Below are 17,525 nucleotides of genomic sequence, written 5' to 3'. Positions count from 1 at the left end.
ATGTAAAAATCAATGTTAATGAATTCTTTAAAAAAAATCAATGTAACAAAAGTGACATGCTGACACTACAAAGGTAGGATTCAAAAATAGAAGGTATTTTTTTAACTAAGAAATAATAACATTGCTGGAATCTTACACAATATCACAAGTATGCATTGTTCATTAGTGTTTGAGGTAAGATCTCAAACTCAGGCTGGCATGAAACTTGCTGTATAATTGAAGCTAGCCTTGAACTCCCCATTCTGCTTCACAGTATACTGGGACTGTCAAGTATATTTTAATCCATTATACATGCTACATACACCACTGTTGGTTATAATCACAGAGGCTTTGCAATGCTCTATGCCCTGGAGTTAGAGAAAAAGTTGATTTCTCAATAGACAATGTTAATCTTTCTATCACTCTTCATTTGCTCTGTACTGATGGTAGGTATTAGCTTTAATGGTATAGGAGATAACCTATACAGTGAGTTTGATCCCTCTTCACTCTTTCCTTTTATTCTTTAAGATGGTAATCTTATATTGTTACTGTATCTGACTTCGTTATCTGGTATATTGTATATATGTCTATTTGTTTATTTGAAATAAGAAAGGGAAGGGGGGAAACAAGATGATTGGGAGGGAGTGGAGAGGGAAATGGGGACAAAAACATGAGAAGGGGTATCAATGTGTGAGAAGTAATGCATCTACTACCTGGTGAATGTAACTGTAACCCCTCTATATATTACCTCGATAATAAAAAATCAAAAAAAAAAAGATGGTTAGGTCTGTAGACAGCTGGCTACAAAATCTTCAAGCAAGCATGCCCTGACCTTCTAATCACCAAGAAATTTTGACTTAGCTGAACTTCACTCCAAACTTTGTCACATTAAGGTGTTCACATTCCTCCTACCAGTGTCCGAGTGCCGAAGCCCTCACACAGCGGTGGCATCTCTTTGTTTAGGCAGATCCTCGTCATCATCCTCATGAGCAGCTGTAGCTTTCTCCTGTTTTCCGGAGGCAGGAGGAGGCAACAAATTTGAAAGGCTTCCACTGCCATCTTCTCTTTCTGTAACAAACCTGAATCAAAGAACCAAATGTTCATCTCCAAAATCAGTCTTATCTTTATTTAATAAGTTCACATTTTTACAAAATATGTGTTCAAATTAGGTAAAACATTTTTACAGATAGAATTACACCTAGCCAATTGAGTTTACATTCATCAGCACTCACGAAATCAGTATAGAAACTAGAAATCATCAACCTGAGAAAATCATCAACCAGAGCTCCTATAACCATCTTCCCCTCCTGGACACCAGGTGGATCTAACAACACAGATAACACTCTTCCCCACTAAACTTACTGCTGAGACTACCCTACACCTCAACACTCACACTGTTAATGCTAATATATTACATCAATAGAATATATATTATTTCATTATGGTCTTAATTTATATTTCCCAAATGATGACTATGTGCTTATTTGTCTAAATGTTTGCTTATTTTTTAATTGTCTTGTCTTCTTACTATCAAAGAGTTTGTTTTCTATCTTTGTCAAATACACAATCAGAACATATTCTCCCACTTTTGTTTCTCTTTTTGTTTTATTAATTATACTTTTAAATATAACTTTTATTGGGGCCAGGAGTATGGCCTACTGGTAGAATGCTTGCCTCGCATCCACGAAGCCCTGGGCACGAAGCCCTGGGTTCGATTCCTCAGTACTACACATACAGAAAAAGACAGAAGTGGAGCTATGGCTCAAGTGATAGAGTGATAGCCTTGAGCAAAAAGAAGCCCAGGAACAGTGCCCAGGTCCTGAGTTCAAGCCCAAGGACTGGCAAAATAATAATAACAATAATTTTTATTGCCTAGGATATTTTTTCTTGAGTTTTCCTTTTTTATTTTAATTACTATAAATTGAAACAGGGAGATTTGTCTTTGTCTTGGAAAATAAAACATAACTAACTGGATATATTTTAAAAAGAGAGAAAAAGACATCAGAGTCGCGTGACTAAAATCAAATTTCTACCATGAGTGACACAGATCTAATTCTGGTGATAGTATCAAAAAAAAAAAAATAGCAATGTAATGTCCTGGTGGCATTGCAAACAAGAAGTCCTTGCAAATTTTCTAAGCAATTTTCCTAAATCTGTCAGAAAATTCTAATGTTTCTTACAAGCCAAGATAAAGTTATAAAAATGCCTTTGTAGAGCTTAAATGAATACTACATACCAATAGCACACCTGATTAGTAGATGTTGTAAGTGCTGAACACAAAGAATATGCATTCTCTGAATAATTTCTAAATTATTTTGCTATGAATAAGACTATGTAGCTGGGGACTAAGTGGCTCACACCTGTGATCCTAGGTACTCAGGAGATTTGATGATCACAGTTCAGAGCCAGCCCAGGCTGAAAAGTCCCCAGGAGACTTTTATCTCCAGTTAACCACCACAATACTGGAAGTGACGCTGTGGCTCAAAGTGGTAGAGTGCTAGATATGAGCAAAAGAGATCAAGGACAGCGCCCAGGACCTGAGTTAAAGCCCCATGACAAAAAGAAAGCAAGAAAGCAAGCAAATAAGCAAGCAAGCAAGTAAGCAAGCAAGAAAGAAAGAGTCGGTGGGGAGGGGAGGAAGGGTGGAGGGGGGGAGGGAGGGAGGGAGGGAAGAAGGGAAAGAATGAAGGAATGAATGAACGAATTAAAAAAGATATAATGTGCAATGTCATTAGAGGTTAGGTGGCATTTCTCCTCCATAATAAGCACATAAGCAGTCATGGACTGGGTGTTTGTAATAATGACCCCATCAACCTCTTTCTCATTCCCCAATCAGATTTATTTTCAAATCTCATTAGATACCCCAGCTTTCCATCATTTCAAAAGAGACCTAGCTACATCATTCACATATACAAGGCCAAAAGCAAGCGATTCATGGGTACTTTTTAAAAAGTGAAGTATGAAGACTTTCAGGAGGGCCTGGAAGATTCCAGAAAGTCTAATAAAACATTTCTTTCTGGTGTGCCAAAGAAAAGACCTGAAAGAGCCAATTACAATTTTTGAATAATCAAAAGAATAAAACAAGCAGGGCAAAAAAGGCAATTTTTCATGTTTACTGGAAAGAAATATAAAAATGGAAAAGGCTAATGCTAAGCCAAAGTGATTCAGATTGTACATCAATTGGCCAGAACTCCTTGTTCAAAGAAAGAAACTACAAAAAGAACAGTTTCTCTGGTGATTTTTAAGAAAAGGTAAATAGGTCACTTGGGGAAATTGTTTAAAAAATAGGCATAAATTTACCTGTCCACAAGATGATGTCCTTTCTGCATAAGACTTCAGATGTGTTTTTACAACTTCTCTTGCTTTTGTGCTTACAACATCCCTTACCCACTCAAGTTTCACAGAAAAGATAAGCTACATTTTAAATTAATTCTTTATCTCAAGGAAAATGTCTAGGTATTCTCTTGGCTATCACTATATCACTATATAAGGTATTTATATAGTGATGGTTAAGATAACTGATAAAGCTATAAAAAAATTTTTACGATCTTTTCCATACCATTACAGCAAGATAATACTCCATTCCAGACTCTCCAAAGTAGTTTATCTATCTACTATATCTATTTTCTTTTTTATGAAGCACCTATGCTAAGCAGAGCAATAGTTTTTATTTTAAAATGCCATGAGCTTTGATTAGTAAGAAGTCCTAAGATAGTAGATAAATAAGTGATTCAAAATTAATAATGTAGACCTATGTTTATTATATTTCAACTTACCTAATACACTGACAAAGGCATCAAAAAGGTGAAAGGTAAGCAATGGTTCTCTCAAGTGACCATAATAATCTGCTATTGTTTTAAATACATCTTTTTCAAAGCCCAAGTACATAGGCTGTTTCAAATCTGAACAGTTCGGCCCTAATTTTTTAGAAGAAAGAAAGAAAAAAAATCAGTACATCAGTTACTTTTAAATACAAGAATCTACATACATATCTAGTGTACACAAATATTTAGGAAAGTAGATACTTAAAATACATACAAAACTTGCCATTTGAAGGTTTGATATACATTTTGCTTACATAAACATAACTTTATGTTTAACTGAAATCTATTATACAATGAAGAAAAGTTCTGAATTTCTCCCACATTAAAAGAAATGCGCTCTTCATTTTATGATTGTGTCTATGTGTGTGTCAGTTCTGGGTTTGAACTGAAGACTAGTGCTCTACCACTTGTGTCACAGCTCCACTCCTGCCCAGGCTGGCTTTGAACCTTAATCCTGATGTCAGCCTCCTGAGTAGATAGGACTACGGGAATGAGCTATTAGCACATAGTCAGCTACTTCATGATCTTTTAAAGGGAATTTGTATTAAGTATAAACAAAAACTTCCTTTGAAATATTAATTTACTAACCATATGAAGCTGATATAACAATTAACTCACATATATACTAAACAAGTTATAAAGCAACTTGTAAAGTTTTCATTATTTCATCACATATATATACATCACACACACATATATATATACATACACACATACATACATATATATAATTTTGTTATATATGCTATTAAATAACAGCAAAAGCAAAAGTCCCCCTATAAGCGAATCAGAGGCCACATTTTAAAGATCCTTTCTAAGTGGCACTGTGGCTCAAGGAACAGAGCTCAGGGACAACACCCAGGCCCAGAGTTCAAGCCCCACAACCGACAATAAAAAAAAAAGAAAAACAATTATAAAGAGTCTTTCTTTCTTCTTTTCTTTCTTTCTTGTCAGTCGTGGGGCTTAAACTCTAGGCCTAGGCACTGTCCCTAAGCTCTTCAGCTCCAAACTATCACTCTACCACTTGAGCCACAGCGCCACTTCATTTTCTGATGGTTAATTGGAGACAAAAGTCTCATGGACTTTCATGCTGAGGCTGGCTCTGAACCACATATTCAGATCTCAGCCTCCTGAGTAGTTAGGATTACAGGCATGAGCCACTAGCCCCTGTCTTAGCCTGATTTTGTATTGTTAGCATCAGTCTCTCTTTCTGTAAGGCAGCCATGAACAAAAGTGGCCAACAACTAAAGTCTAGGCCCACATGCACATGATCTACAATAATGGTAAATGGGCCTTAAAAAAAAGTTAAATAGGCTGGGAGTTTGGCCTAGTGGTAGCGTGCTTGCCTAGCATGCATGAAGACCTGGGTTCGATTCCTCGGTACCACATACATAGAAAAAAGCCGGAAATGGTGCTGAGGCTCAAGTGGTAGATCTCTAGCCTTGAGAAAGTCCAAGGACAGTGCTCAGGCCCTGAGCTCAAGCCCAGGACTGGCAAAAAAAAAAAAAAAAAAAAAAGTTAAGTAGCAGGCCTACAGATAATCAGCCTTCAAAATCAATTGAGCCTATCCTTTCTGGTACCTTTTAGATGAGTGCAGTGGGAATCTCAACTTATTGAAGATAACAAAGCATGGGTCATGACTTTGAAGTAAATTTTTTAAAAGAATTAGGAAAATCTAGAGACTTTATAAAGCTATCCAACAGGCTGATCCACTCTTTGGCTACCTTTTATTCTCTGATATAAAAATAAATCTCTTTATGGATAGATATGCTAATCCATCTTGGTATCTGTGAGGCATATTCTCTACCTGACACCCAGAAAGATCACTATCAAACTGTGTTCCACCTCTTTCTTCTCTATTAATAAGTCAGTTCTAATCTTTCATTGGAAGTTTTAAGGCTTTCTATGTAGATCTTGCTTAAGGGAAAATTAAATTCTTCACTATACTTTGCTCATCACTGAAAATTCAATATCATAAATTAATATTCTTTACAGCTCATTACAGCACAGACATGTTATACCAGCCATATATGCACATCCCCAGCTGATCAACTTCCAAATCTTTCATGTGCCAGTTCAGAAATGAGTAATTTAACTTCCCATTTATACCTTTTAACTCCTTATTGCCAACACTAGCCAAAGATATACTTTTAATTTAATCACTTCAAATGGCTGTGCAAGAAGAATAAAAAGCACCTCCCCAAGCTAAAACCATAGTACTCCAATCCACATATCAGAATTCCCCAAATATTAAACCAAAAACCAATGAAACTTTTCGTTAAACCCAGTAAGAATGTACATAGCTATTTTCAACCTAGAATCACTAAGATTGTCCACATGAATAGTTACTTCCAACTTGTAATCAAATCGTGTACTCTAGTTAAATCAATAATTAAAGGTTCTACTAATATAAGAATTTACACACCTACCTCTGACCGTACTAATCTTACCAAAGAGTAAAGAAAGAAAATAGTTTTCTGAAATATCTGTGAGATTCAAAAACCCCTTTACGATTGAATATCATCATTATCAGTCAACAAAAATAACCAGAAGTCATGAAAACCATTTGCTAGTGTTATGTCTTAAACTTCCCAATCCCTTCCTTGGATTAAGCAGCCTCCTGAAAAAAATCCCACAAAAAAATATATTGTTAGTAAGATATTCTAATGGCTATGACATTGCTGAGGTGGTCCTCACTGGACCACTATGGTCCATGCTTCCATGTCTCGAAGCCATTTTCCCGAGAGATGCCTTTTGTGTTGTTGTTCCTCTACATGCAAATTCCTCTCCTTCCAAAGCATCCTGCATATCAGACTCACCCTCTAAAATATTTCTGTCCCACTTAAAATACTGCCCTATGAGGAGCACATAATAGATAGAATCTGCAGGATAAACTGATTATGCAAATTCTGTGGACATTGCAATATATGTTTCAGCCACAAAAATTAGGAATGAAAAATCTATATCGCTTCTCTATTATATGAACTATCACTAATTTCTTTCTCTCCTTTGAAGAGTCACAAGAAGCAGCATGAAATTAACTACAGTGTGATAATATCTATGAAATATAGAGGAGTAAATGCATTTAAAAATCATTATATAACTCAGTCCTTTCACTAAATCACAAATTTATCACTAAAAGCACAAAGGTTCCAAAACAATTAACTGTCAGTCTCCATATATCAAATCAGTGTTCAGGTCATTGAGCAGAAAAATGTTCTAACTTTGGGCATTAATTTCTGTTAATTTCATAAAACTGGAAGATAATTCGTACTTACAATTTGCTAAGCACTTCATAGCTGACAGTACCCAATGAGGAAGTTCTTCTGTAGGAGAAACGAGAAGAAGGTAGTTCATTCAATCCTATATAACTAGGGAAGTCTACACATACTTGGTATTACAACAATGTATGTTAGGCCAAGGTCATAGGAGACAGCACAAATCAGGACATTTAAAAGACAGAAATCATTTTTTAGCAGTAGCATTATACACTATACCTACAAATTTCTCTAAGGACAAGAAATATCTTTAAAAGCTTTGGTAAAAATAAAAGTAAAAAGATCAGAAGCTCTAAGTAGAACTTCAAAATGTTTTGGACCAAGAAAGGATTGACATCAATTAGTATTGGGCTACTTGTACTAGGGCAGTCTTAAAAGTATTAATAGTCACATTGCTACAAGAACACAAAGCATGAATGTTGTAAAATCCTCTCTTCTTTCATAATTTAATAAAAGAAAATATGACTCTTCAGGAATAACAGTTTTAACCTGCTACACTCAGAGACTATGGAAGGACTTGGGTATGTTTCAAGTTCTCTGGAACTTAATGCTACATGTTATCCCAACTGCTCAAGAAGTTACCACAAATCCAGTTCTGTCTAGCAGTGTCCTCTATTCCTGATACAGGGGCTGTGAAAGGAGAAGTGTTTCCACTTTCAAAGATAGGCTCTGTTTCCGTCAGAAGATCTGGCCTAGAAAAACATCTTTCTCACATGTTCAGGCTCCTTCTGGTACACTCTGTCTGCTACCTGGGAGCCTCTAGAACTGAGTTTAATAATAGTTTTTAAAAAAAACCCAAAACAGAGTAGATCCTCATATTAAAGGTCATTTAGTTCAGCCAATTTTTAGCATCAAGGATTTATACTAAAAGGACAAATCAAAGAGTCCAATTATGGTAACCCTTACTCATAGAAAGGAAGTTTTAAAATCAGTATGGGCATTGTGGCCCATTACAGGTTGAATAAACTGGGTTAGGGACAGGAGCCAATGGCTCATCATATAATTTTATTCAGGAGGCTGAGTCCTTTTGTTAGTTGTTTCCAACTAACAAAAAGCCAAAAGTGGAGCTAGGGGCTAAACTGGCAGAAGGCTAGCCTTGAACTAAAAGACTAACAGACAGTGCCCAGACCCTGAGTTCAAGCCCCAGACCTAGCACACAAAATGAAAACAAAAACTAGGTTGGATGACAGCTAAATATCTTTTCTCTTTCTGATTTAGAAGCAGGCTTAGAAAAAAAAATTATGGGAGCCTTAGCATTTAAAGACCTATAGTATTAAAAAGGATTCTGTAAAAAAAAAAAAAAAAAAAAAAAAAAAAGCACAAAAAGAGCCAAATGCTGATAGCTTATGTCTGCAATTTAGCTACTCAGAAAGTGAAGATATGGAGTGTAGCCTACTGGTAAAGTGCTTGCCTAGCCTGCATGAAGCCCTGGATTTGATTCATTGGTACCATATACATAGAAAAAGGCAGAAGTGGTGCTGTGACTCAAGTGGCAGAGTACTAGCCTTGAGTAAAATGTGTCCAGGGACAGTGTCTAGGCCCTGAGTTCAAGCCTCAGGACTGGCCAAAAAAAAAAAAAGATTAAGTAAAAAAATTTAATTGTAACCAGACCTCAGGAAAATGTTCAGGGATTTTCCTGGGGATATTATGGAACCACTTAAAGCCTTGAGGGATTAGCAATGAAACTAGTCTTTAGATGCATCTTGCTAAGGCTTTCATTCCTATGAAATGTTCTTAATCTAAACATCTGGTTAAAAATTATTTTTTTAAAGGCCCTAGAATGTCAAAAGGATGCATGTAATGATGGAGTAACACTTCAAAATGGTTTAAAAAAAGGTCAAATAGGAACTGCTAGCAGATCTGTGCAGCAATGTGTTGGGGGTCAACCAAGAACAGTTTCACACACTTACTTGATTTGTCATCGAGGATAACAACCCCCTGCTTGCTAACACTATACACATTATGGATGATGAACTTGGAGTTGACAAGTTTGATGTCTAAAACTTCTTCTAAGGAATCTAAGCCAAGGATTTTCTGTAAACTAGAAAGATAACAAAATAATAATAATTAAGTCCATTCCTTTCAAAACCATTATTTGCATTTAAAGATCAATCTTTAAGATGCATTATTGTATTCATTTTACCCACTCTTTATAGGTAAAAGATTACCTATATTATTATTATACCTATATTACCTGGATTATGATGAAAAACTTTAAAAGGTATCTTTATCCTTAATATAGTTCAGTAATTTAATAGAATAAGACCCTGATTTCTAAGCAAATAATTTTATAAATAAAAAATTGCAAGAACAAAAAAACAACTTATTCAATGGTGAGAAACTGCTACCAATACATCTTTTGTGAAAGAGTTAATGTAATATTGTTAACTTTAATTTTACCCATATTGCCTCAGATAGCGAAGGATATTAGTGTTACTTGAAAGTTGAAGAATTTTCAGCTGGACATGGTGTCAATGCTTGTAATCTCCCTACTTGAAAGGCTGAGGCAGGGAGATCTCTAGTTTAAGGATAGCCTAGCTACAAAGTGAGACATTGTCTCAAAACAGGAAAAAAAAAAATAACTGAAAGTTTAACAACTTTTCAAAACTCCTATTTTTAATGAGAATGACAACAGAAAATTCACAGAATTCAGTTAAATTATGCTTGCTAAGTAGCAGAGAGACATATTACACAGTTTCAGAAAATTATGCAGAGAGAAGAGAAGAGACAAAACAACAGAAAAGAATTTCTAAAACTTTCTTGTAAATATCTAATGTACATACTATGATAGCGTCATAGACTTCCATATCTCTTCCACATTGGCCTCAGTTAGCTGTCTGCGGTAGACAAGACGGCAGGCTGGCACCTCTCCAATGGCAATACTGTGACGCTTGAACCACATCTCAGAATTCTGATGGGACAAGGGAGTAAGAAGGGATGGAAGGATCACAGATAGCAAAAGAAAAAAAAATTCAACATAATGGTTTTATGAGCAATGTCTTTGATTTTGCTGTCTCTAATTTGACTTAATGACTAGAATTATAAACTAACTTTCTTTGCATGGACCTCAGAGAAGTAGAAAATGATTCTTAAGGTTAGGTCATGCTATAAAACATACAATGATGAATTAAAAAATAGTTAAGGTGGGCTGGGAGTTTAGCCTGGTGGTAGAGTGCTTGCCTACCACCCATGAAGATCCGGGTTTGATTCCTTAGTACCACATACATAGAGAAAAGCCAGAAAGGATGCTCTGGCTTAAGTGGTAGAGCTCTACCCTTGAGAAAGCCCAAGGACAGTGTCCAGGACCTGAGTTCAAGGGCCAGGAATAGCAAAAAAAAAAAAAAAATAGTTAAGGCATTAAGCATGACATTATATGGGTAATATTTCTGTGGGCACTTTAAATAATCATTAAAGTATTGAGATAAAATTCTCTTAATTCAAAATTAAGTGAAGTATCTAAATCCAGTATCCAAATTGAGCAATTAAAGTAAAATTCAAGTGATTTACTTTTTTTGTTTTTTTTTGTTTTTGCCAGTTATGGGCTTGAGCTCAAGACTTAAGTACTGTCCTTGGGCTTTCTCAAGGCTAGAACCCTACCACTTGAGTCACAGCACTACTTCTGGCTTTCTTCTATGTATGTGGTACCAAGGAATTGAATCCAGGTCTTTGTGCATGCTAGGCAAGCACTCTACCACTAGGCCAAACTCCCAGCCCTCCTTTTTTCTTTATTATCCTTAAGTAGTTGTACAAAGAAGTTGCTATTTAACAAAGCAGTTTATGAATACAGTGCATCTTGATGAATGTTACTCCTTTCAAAATTCTCACCCATCCCTCCCCTACCCACTATGTCCCTCACTCTTAGCTGGATAAGCAGTGTTGCAAAGCAGCTGGATCCTAGCTATCTTCAACTGGACAAAGAACTCCACAGAACAGCTAGTGATGATTGACAACCCACACTTCCTGGGGAGGAGAAAGCTAGTGCTTATGAAGGATGAACAGCTTGCCCAAAGCCACTGCGATCTGCTCCCTGCATATTCCATAGCTTACAGCTCACATGCTGTCTTAAAATGTTCTTGGTGTAATCACAGAGAATTCTGACCTTTAAAAGCAAACTTACAAGATGTCATTTACAAAGAGTTCATATAAAAACCTTTTGGCAAAAGTAACATTATAGAAAACTTGAGAGGAAAAAAATGAGTGGGTGGGGCGGGGAGTTTGGCCTGTTGGTAGAGTGCTTGCCTGGCATGCACAAAGACCCAGGTTCGATTCTTCAGTATCACATCCATAGGAAAATCCAGAAGTGGTGCTGTGGCTCAGGTGGTAGAGCTCTACCCTTGAGGAAAGCCCAAAGGCAGTGCTCAGGCCTTGAGTTCAAATCTCAGGATTAGCAAAAAAAAATTTAAAAGAGTGGGAATTTTTTTCATTAGACTTTTATATTTGCTTTGTTTCTGAAAGATGTACTGAATTACAAAAGAAATTCAAAGGCCAGATGGATGTGTGAAATTTTAAGTATCTAAAGTCGTGTTTTTTGTTTTGTTTTGTTTTTTGTTGGTCTTTGGGGTTTGAACTCTGGGCCTGAGCACTGTCCCTGAGCTCTTCAGCTCCCGGCTACCACCCTACCCTTTGAGCCACAGTACCACTTCCAGTTTTCTGGTGGTTAATTAGAGATAAGAGTCTCACAGCCTTTAGTGCCCAAGTGGGTTTTGAACCTCCGTCCTCAGATCTCAGCCTCCTGAGTAGCTAGGAATGAGCCACCACACCTGGCTGTTGTTTTTGAAAGTATACACATAGATTGTTTTATTGGCCTAGGCAGCTATATCCAGAGGTATTCCAAAACAATATAATGATGTAATGTAAAGATACTGCATAGGACATCGTTAATGTATTAAAAAGCAGGAAACATCCAACTTACCAGTAAGGACTGGGGAAATAAGATACATCACTTTTATATTTGACATGATACAGACACTAATATGATGTCAGATGTTTAATAACATAAGAAATGAGCATCACAGACTGTTCTAAGTAAAGAACATACACTCCACAACAGCCCTACATGATCTCATCTTGGGTTAGAAACACACATGGAGAACAAGGATATGCAACTGAAATGTTAACGATTGTATGATTCAGCCATAGAGATGAAATGATGGGTAGTTCATTTTCTTTTCTCCACCTACAAACAACTCTATAAAGCAGATTAATAACCACAAGAGGACTTCACAGTTCTGAAAACCTGGATGCCAAGAGCTATTCTCAGCACTTTATACCTAAGGCCTCTCTTGTTTCTCTGAGCAACCCCGAGAGGTTTCTACCTCTCAGGCAGTGTTTTCCTGCTTTCACTGATAAGAAAACTTTAGCCACAGATAGATGAAATAAGGAAACAAGTCCAGATAGCTAGTAATGAGAGAAGTCAAGATTCAAATCCAGCAGTCTTTCTCCAGAAGCCTCACTTCTCATTCCTACTATAATGTTTGTTTGTCCCCATAGCAAACATAACAAATAGTTGTATTTGCTGTTTTGTTTTGCTGTTATTTTATATAATGACCAGAAAACAGACAAAATAGGACAAAACAAAATGAGTAAACTGGAAGAAATAGGAAAAAAAATAGTAGAAAGGAATGACCAGTCCTAGTTTTAACAGATGGCTGTTTGTTTAATGACTATTGACCTCATTGTTATAACTCCATGTCAAGGGCCCCATGTGAGAACAGTTCCAGTTCCACCATTCTTCCTTAGGACAGGCCTCCAAAAGCAGGAAAACTAGTTTTGTGGTGACATGCAGCAGAGAACTAATGCCCTACAACATGTACAAGAAAAGGCAAGGCAAGAATGTGGTAGAAAGAAATAATATGAGATTCAGAAGAGACTGAAGGTTTGAAGGCTCAAGACATTGCTGAGTCTAGGACTCTGGACCCACTGTAGGCCTGAAAATACTGAAACTGGGCATAAAGGACATTGTCACTGGAACAAAGCCTAGAACAGCAGATCGAGAAGTGCTAATAAACACTCGATCTACAGGTGGGAATACTGGGATCATGAAAAGTGCAGAGACCCACGGCACAGAAAATGGAAGTCATTTTATCAACTGTATAAAACCAATGGAGTGGGCCGGGAGTTTGGCCTAGTGGTTAAAAGTGCTTGCCTAGCATGCATGAAGACCCGGGTTCGATTCCTCGGTACTACATACATAGAAAAAAAAAAAGCCAGAAGTGGTGCTGAGGCTCAAGTGGTAGAGCTCTAGCCTTGATAAAGTCCAAGGACAGGGCTCAGGCCCTGAGCTCAAGCCCAGCACTGGCAAAAAGAAAACCAAAAAACAATGGAGTATGTGATTTTCTCTGCTGTATAAATAATACTAGAGATCATTTTATAGTGCAAAATTATTATTCAATAACAACTCTACTTGTAGTCATACTAAGTGTTAATACAATGTTCAAAAAATGTGCCTGACCTTCTAGAGCTTATGTTTCAGTCTTCTCTAGGCCACCACCTATCACCTGGTCATTAACTAAGTAACATTAGAAATAAAGTCTTCAAGCGTAAAATGAAATCTATTTTTCTCACTATTTTCCCACTGTTTCTTCTTTTAAAAATCAGTATTACTTACAAAATATATGTTGAATAAAAAGCTATCTCTGCCTCAAAAAAGAAAGAAAAGAAATAAAGTCTCCAGACAGCATGCAGATAATTCTTTGTTTTCTAAGAGTTTATTTCTGTTATATTCTTCACTACTGAGCCTTTTAGAGTAAAGCTTGTATCACATATTACTGACACATTCCAGAACTATCTCTGTCATACAGGAATACCCGACAGGTTTTTGGGAATAAGTAAGTTTAGGACGTTTAAATAAAACCCAGCCTCATAGTTCCAGGGTAATTGCACCTATTTGACTGTTAAGACTCCCACTCAGTATAAGCCACATTACCACTGAGTTGACACCAAGTTCATGACCATCTCTGAAAAACTTACAGGCCCCTGCTGGCCCCTACGGAGCCCTCACCTCTGTCACTGAGGTCACTTTTTCCTCAAGTCATCTTTGTAAGTCTAAACACCTTAACTATTCTCTCCTGACTGAGATGTAATACTATCTCTTTAGAATCTTTTTTATTCTTTTTTTTTATATTATACTACTTAAAATCGGATTCATCATATCTTTGTAAAGAAAACAAAGACTGAATGTCCAGATAATATAGGCAACAACTTTATAGTGAAAAATGTCTGCTGAATAATATCTCTACTTGTAGAGTCATACTGGGTATTAATACAGTGTTCCAAAAAGTGTACCTGATCTCTTGAAGTTTCTATTTTACTTTTGGGCATTTTGTCATACAAAAAGTTTAGCATTAGAAACTTGTTTTTTTTGTTAGTTTGTCAATCATGGGACCTGAACTCTGGGCCTGGGCCCTGTCCCTGAGCTCTTAAGCCTAAGGCTACCGCCCTACCCCTTCAGTAACTGCTACTTCCAGTTGTCTAATGGTTAATTGGAAATAAGAGTCGCACAGGCTTTGAATCACGATCCTCAAATCTCAGCCTCCTGAGTAGCCAGGATTACAGACAGGAGCTACCATGCCTGGCTAGAAAAATTCTTTAAAATGTCCTTATAGACTGTTTTTGGTTCTCTGATCAGGACCATGGTGGTGGCAAGAACAAGCACCTTACAAAAGATGGCAAAAAAGGAGCCAAGAAGAAAGTGGTTGACCCATTTTCCAAGAAAAATTGGTATGATGTGAAAGCCCCGGCCATGTTCAGTATAAGAAATATAGGGAAAACACTAGTCACAAGGACTCAAGGAAACAAAATCACATCTGATGGCCTCAAGGGTTGGGTGTTTGAAGTGAGCCTTGCTGATCTGCAGAATGGTGAAGTTGCATTTAGAAAATTCAAGCTACTTAGGATGTTCAGGGCCATAACTGCCAGACCAACTTGCATGTGCTCCATGGTCAAAAAGAGGCAGACCATGACTGAAGATCAAGTTGATGTTAAGACTACAGATGAGTATTTGCTTCAGCTGTTCTGTGTTGGTTTTACTAAAAAACACAACAATCAGACTGCAAGACCTCCTAGGCTCAGCATCAGCAGGTCCACCAGATCCAGGAGACAATGGAAATCATGACCCAACAAGTGTAGAAAAGTGACTTGAAAGAAGTGGTTAATAAGTTGATCCAGACAGCACTGGGACAGACAAAGAAAAGGCTTGCCAGTCTATTTATCCACTTCACAATGTCTTCTTTAGGAAAGTAAAAATGCTGAAGAAACCCAAGTTTGAATTGGGAAAACTCATGGAACTTCATGGCGAAGGTCACAGTTCTGGAAAAGCTACTGGGGACGAGACCGGTGCTAAAGTCAAGTGACCTAATGGATATGAACCACCAGTCCCAGAATCTATTTAAAACTCAGTTTTATTTTTTGGTCTTTTCTTTTTTTAGTATTGGGGATCAAGCTTAATTTTAATTGTTCTAAAATCTATGTGCCAATGATTGTATATAGAGATTCCCTTCTTGAATACTTGTTTGTTAAACATGACATTTGAAATATGATGTAAAAATCAATGTTAATAAATTCATTAATAAAAAATAAAATAAAATTCAGTTTTAATAATGACCAATAAAAGGCCTATTTGTGATGTTTGCTCTCAAAAAAAAATGTTCTTACAGAACTTTTTTTTTTTCCTTTTGCATAGGGACATTGCTCAAGTAATAGAGTGGCCTAGCAAATTCAAGGTCCTGGGCTCAACACACTTAAAAGTTCTTCTTCAAGCTGGGAATGATGAATCCCACCATTCAAGAGGCAGAGATAGGAGGATCTCTCCATAAAAACCATCCTCAGCTAAACAGAGATAGTATATTTCAAGTGATCTCAGGTTTTCCAAAAACCGAAGAATACACTTTCACTCATATAGTTTGTCAGGAACATACATACATACATACAACATACCATGCCCATCCTCTCGTCATAGCCGGCACAAATTATAATGAAGTTTAAGAGAAAATAAAGAGGAAGAAGTAAACTACAGAACAGTCAGGAAAGGGGAATTATAATGAAGTTTTAACAGGAAGCTCATCTGACTGAACAAGAGAGAATCAATACCAGCCATATTCTATCAAAATGTCAGCAGGCAAGAGTAAAACACTATAGGAGCCAATCAATCTCTCTTTGTTAGATGGTCTCTCATCTGTTGACAGGTATGTATGTTACTGTTTTACAAAACTCCCAGCCTATCCTTGGCAAGCAACCAATAGAAAGAAGAAGCAGCTCCAGGGTTACCAGATGGTTCCTCCCACTGTGGTTCTCTGGTTTTCCTTGCAGCACTTACCATCACAATGGGCCTCACAGGGATGTTATCTTGTGAAGTGCCAGGTGGGGGGTCATTCCATTCTGGAAATTTAATAACATCCTTTTGATATGGGGTTTTTTTGGGATACGGTTTCAGAGGTGAAGAAGGAGGAAATCTGAAAGCCAAGAAGAAATATTCTATCATTTCAGGCAATGTAGAAACATAGGTATTTCAACAATTCATGTAAGAAATGAGTTCATGCTTCATTAAATTACTCCACATGGAGTATTCAAAATAATGATTTTTAAAATATTCATTTATTATGTCCATCAAATACTATTTATGACAAAAAAGGGTTATCAAATATGTGAACATTTTTAAAGCAAATGAGTAAGATTTGTTATTTGATTTGGTTTGTTTGTTTGTTTTACAATTATTTTAACTGAGGGTAATCTCACTACTCTGGCCTAAAATTCCTAGACTCAAGTGATCTGTCTCAGCCTCCTTAGGAGCTCGTGGTACAAATGTGCCACTAAACTAATAATATGAGAGGCCCTTTGTTTCACCAGATATGAAATTCAGCAGAAATTTACACATGATAAGCTCTAAATAGAACCCACGGATAGAGAAATCAATGGCTGGTATTTGATAAGGCAAAGTGTATGAACACATAATGTATTAGGCCTAGTATTGTAAGAACCCAGTTTCAGAGTTAGCTTAAAGAAAGCCATTTTTTTACTCAATAAACCCCCATCACAGGTTCTCAACCCTTTTTCCAACTCAGGCTATCAGATAGGTTCTGACCACAGTTGTTAACCCTCCACAGAAAACTTCACTCTGGTGCCTGACCACACTGTTGACTCCCTGGACTGAGTCCAGCTGCCCCTGACCCTAATGGCACCAGGATGTGACCTTATAAAACTGCTCATTATAAGGCCAAGGGCAAATTTAGCTTCTGTGAATCAGCTTGCTTGCTTGTGAAACTGCCTCACCACTGTCCTATGGTTTTGCCTTAATAAACCCTGCCCTATTAGGAGTCCAGGTTGCTCTTTGTCCTGCAACCCAAAGACTATGACAGGGCAGAAGCTGGCCAGGCAATAAACTCCTTTGTCATCTTTAACCATGCCTCTGTGGACTTCTTGACAACTAGGTTATTTCAATACTCACTTT

The 17,525-nt window shown here is 37.0% G+C and overlaps 1 protein-coding gene and 1 pseudogene across 1 annotated transcript in view; one reads left to right on the top strand and one right to left on the bottom strand.

Moving 5' to 3' along the window:
• Depdc1b (DEP domain containing 1B) overlaps positions 1 to 17,525 on the bottom strand; it is a 60,345-nt gene that overhangs the window by 19,618 nt on the left and 23,202 nt on the right. The window contains exons 3-8 of the mRNA XM_090331141.1: positions 16,395 to 16,530; positions 9,865 to 9,992; positions 8,992 to 9,122; positions 7,082 to 7,129; positions 3,756 to 3,896; positions 892 to 1,058 (exon numbers count right to left, since the gene is read on the bottom strand). Coding sequence (XP_090187267.1) covers positions 892 to 1,058; positions 3,756 to 3,896; positions 7,082 to 7,129; positions 8,992 to 9,122; positions 9,865 to 9,992; positions 16,395 to 16,530 — 751 coding nt within the window. The remainder of the gene's footprint in view (positions 1 to 891; positions 1,059 to 3,755; positions 3,897 to 7,081; positions 7,130 to 8,991; positions 9,123 to 9,864; positions 9,993 to 16,394; positions 16,531 to 17,525) is intronic.
• Positions 13,120 to 15,471, top strand: LOC150064454 (small ribosomal subunit protein eS1 pseudogene; annotated as a pseudogene).

This window comes from Megascapheus bottae, chromosome 4, assembly GCF_031878675.1.
Source record: "Megascapheus bottae isolate mThoBot1 chromosome 4, mThoBot2.hap1, whole genome shotgun sequence".
In the NCBI taxonomy this organism is placed as follows: Eukaryota; Metazoa; Chordata; class Mammalia; order Rodentia; family Geomyidae; genus Megascapheus; species Megascapheus bottae.
This window is presented reverse-complemented; position numbering and strand designations above follow the sequence as displayed.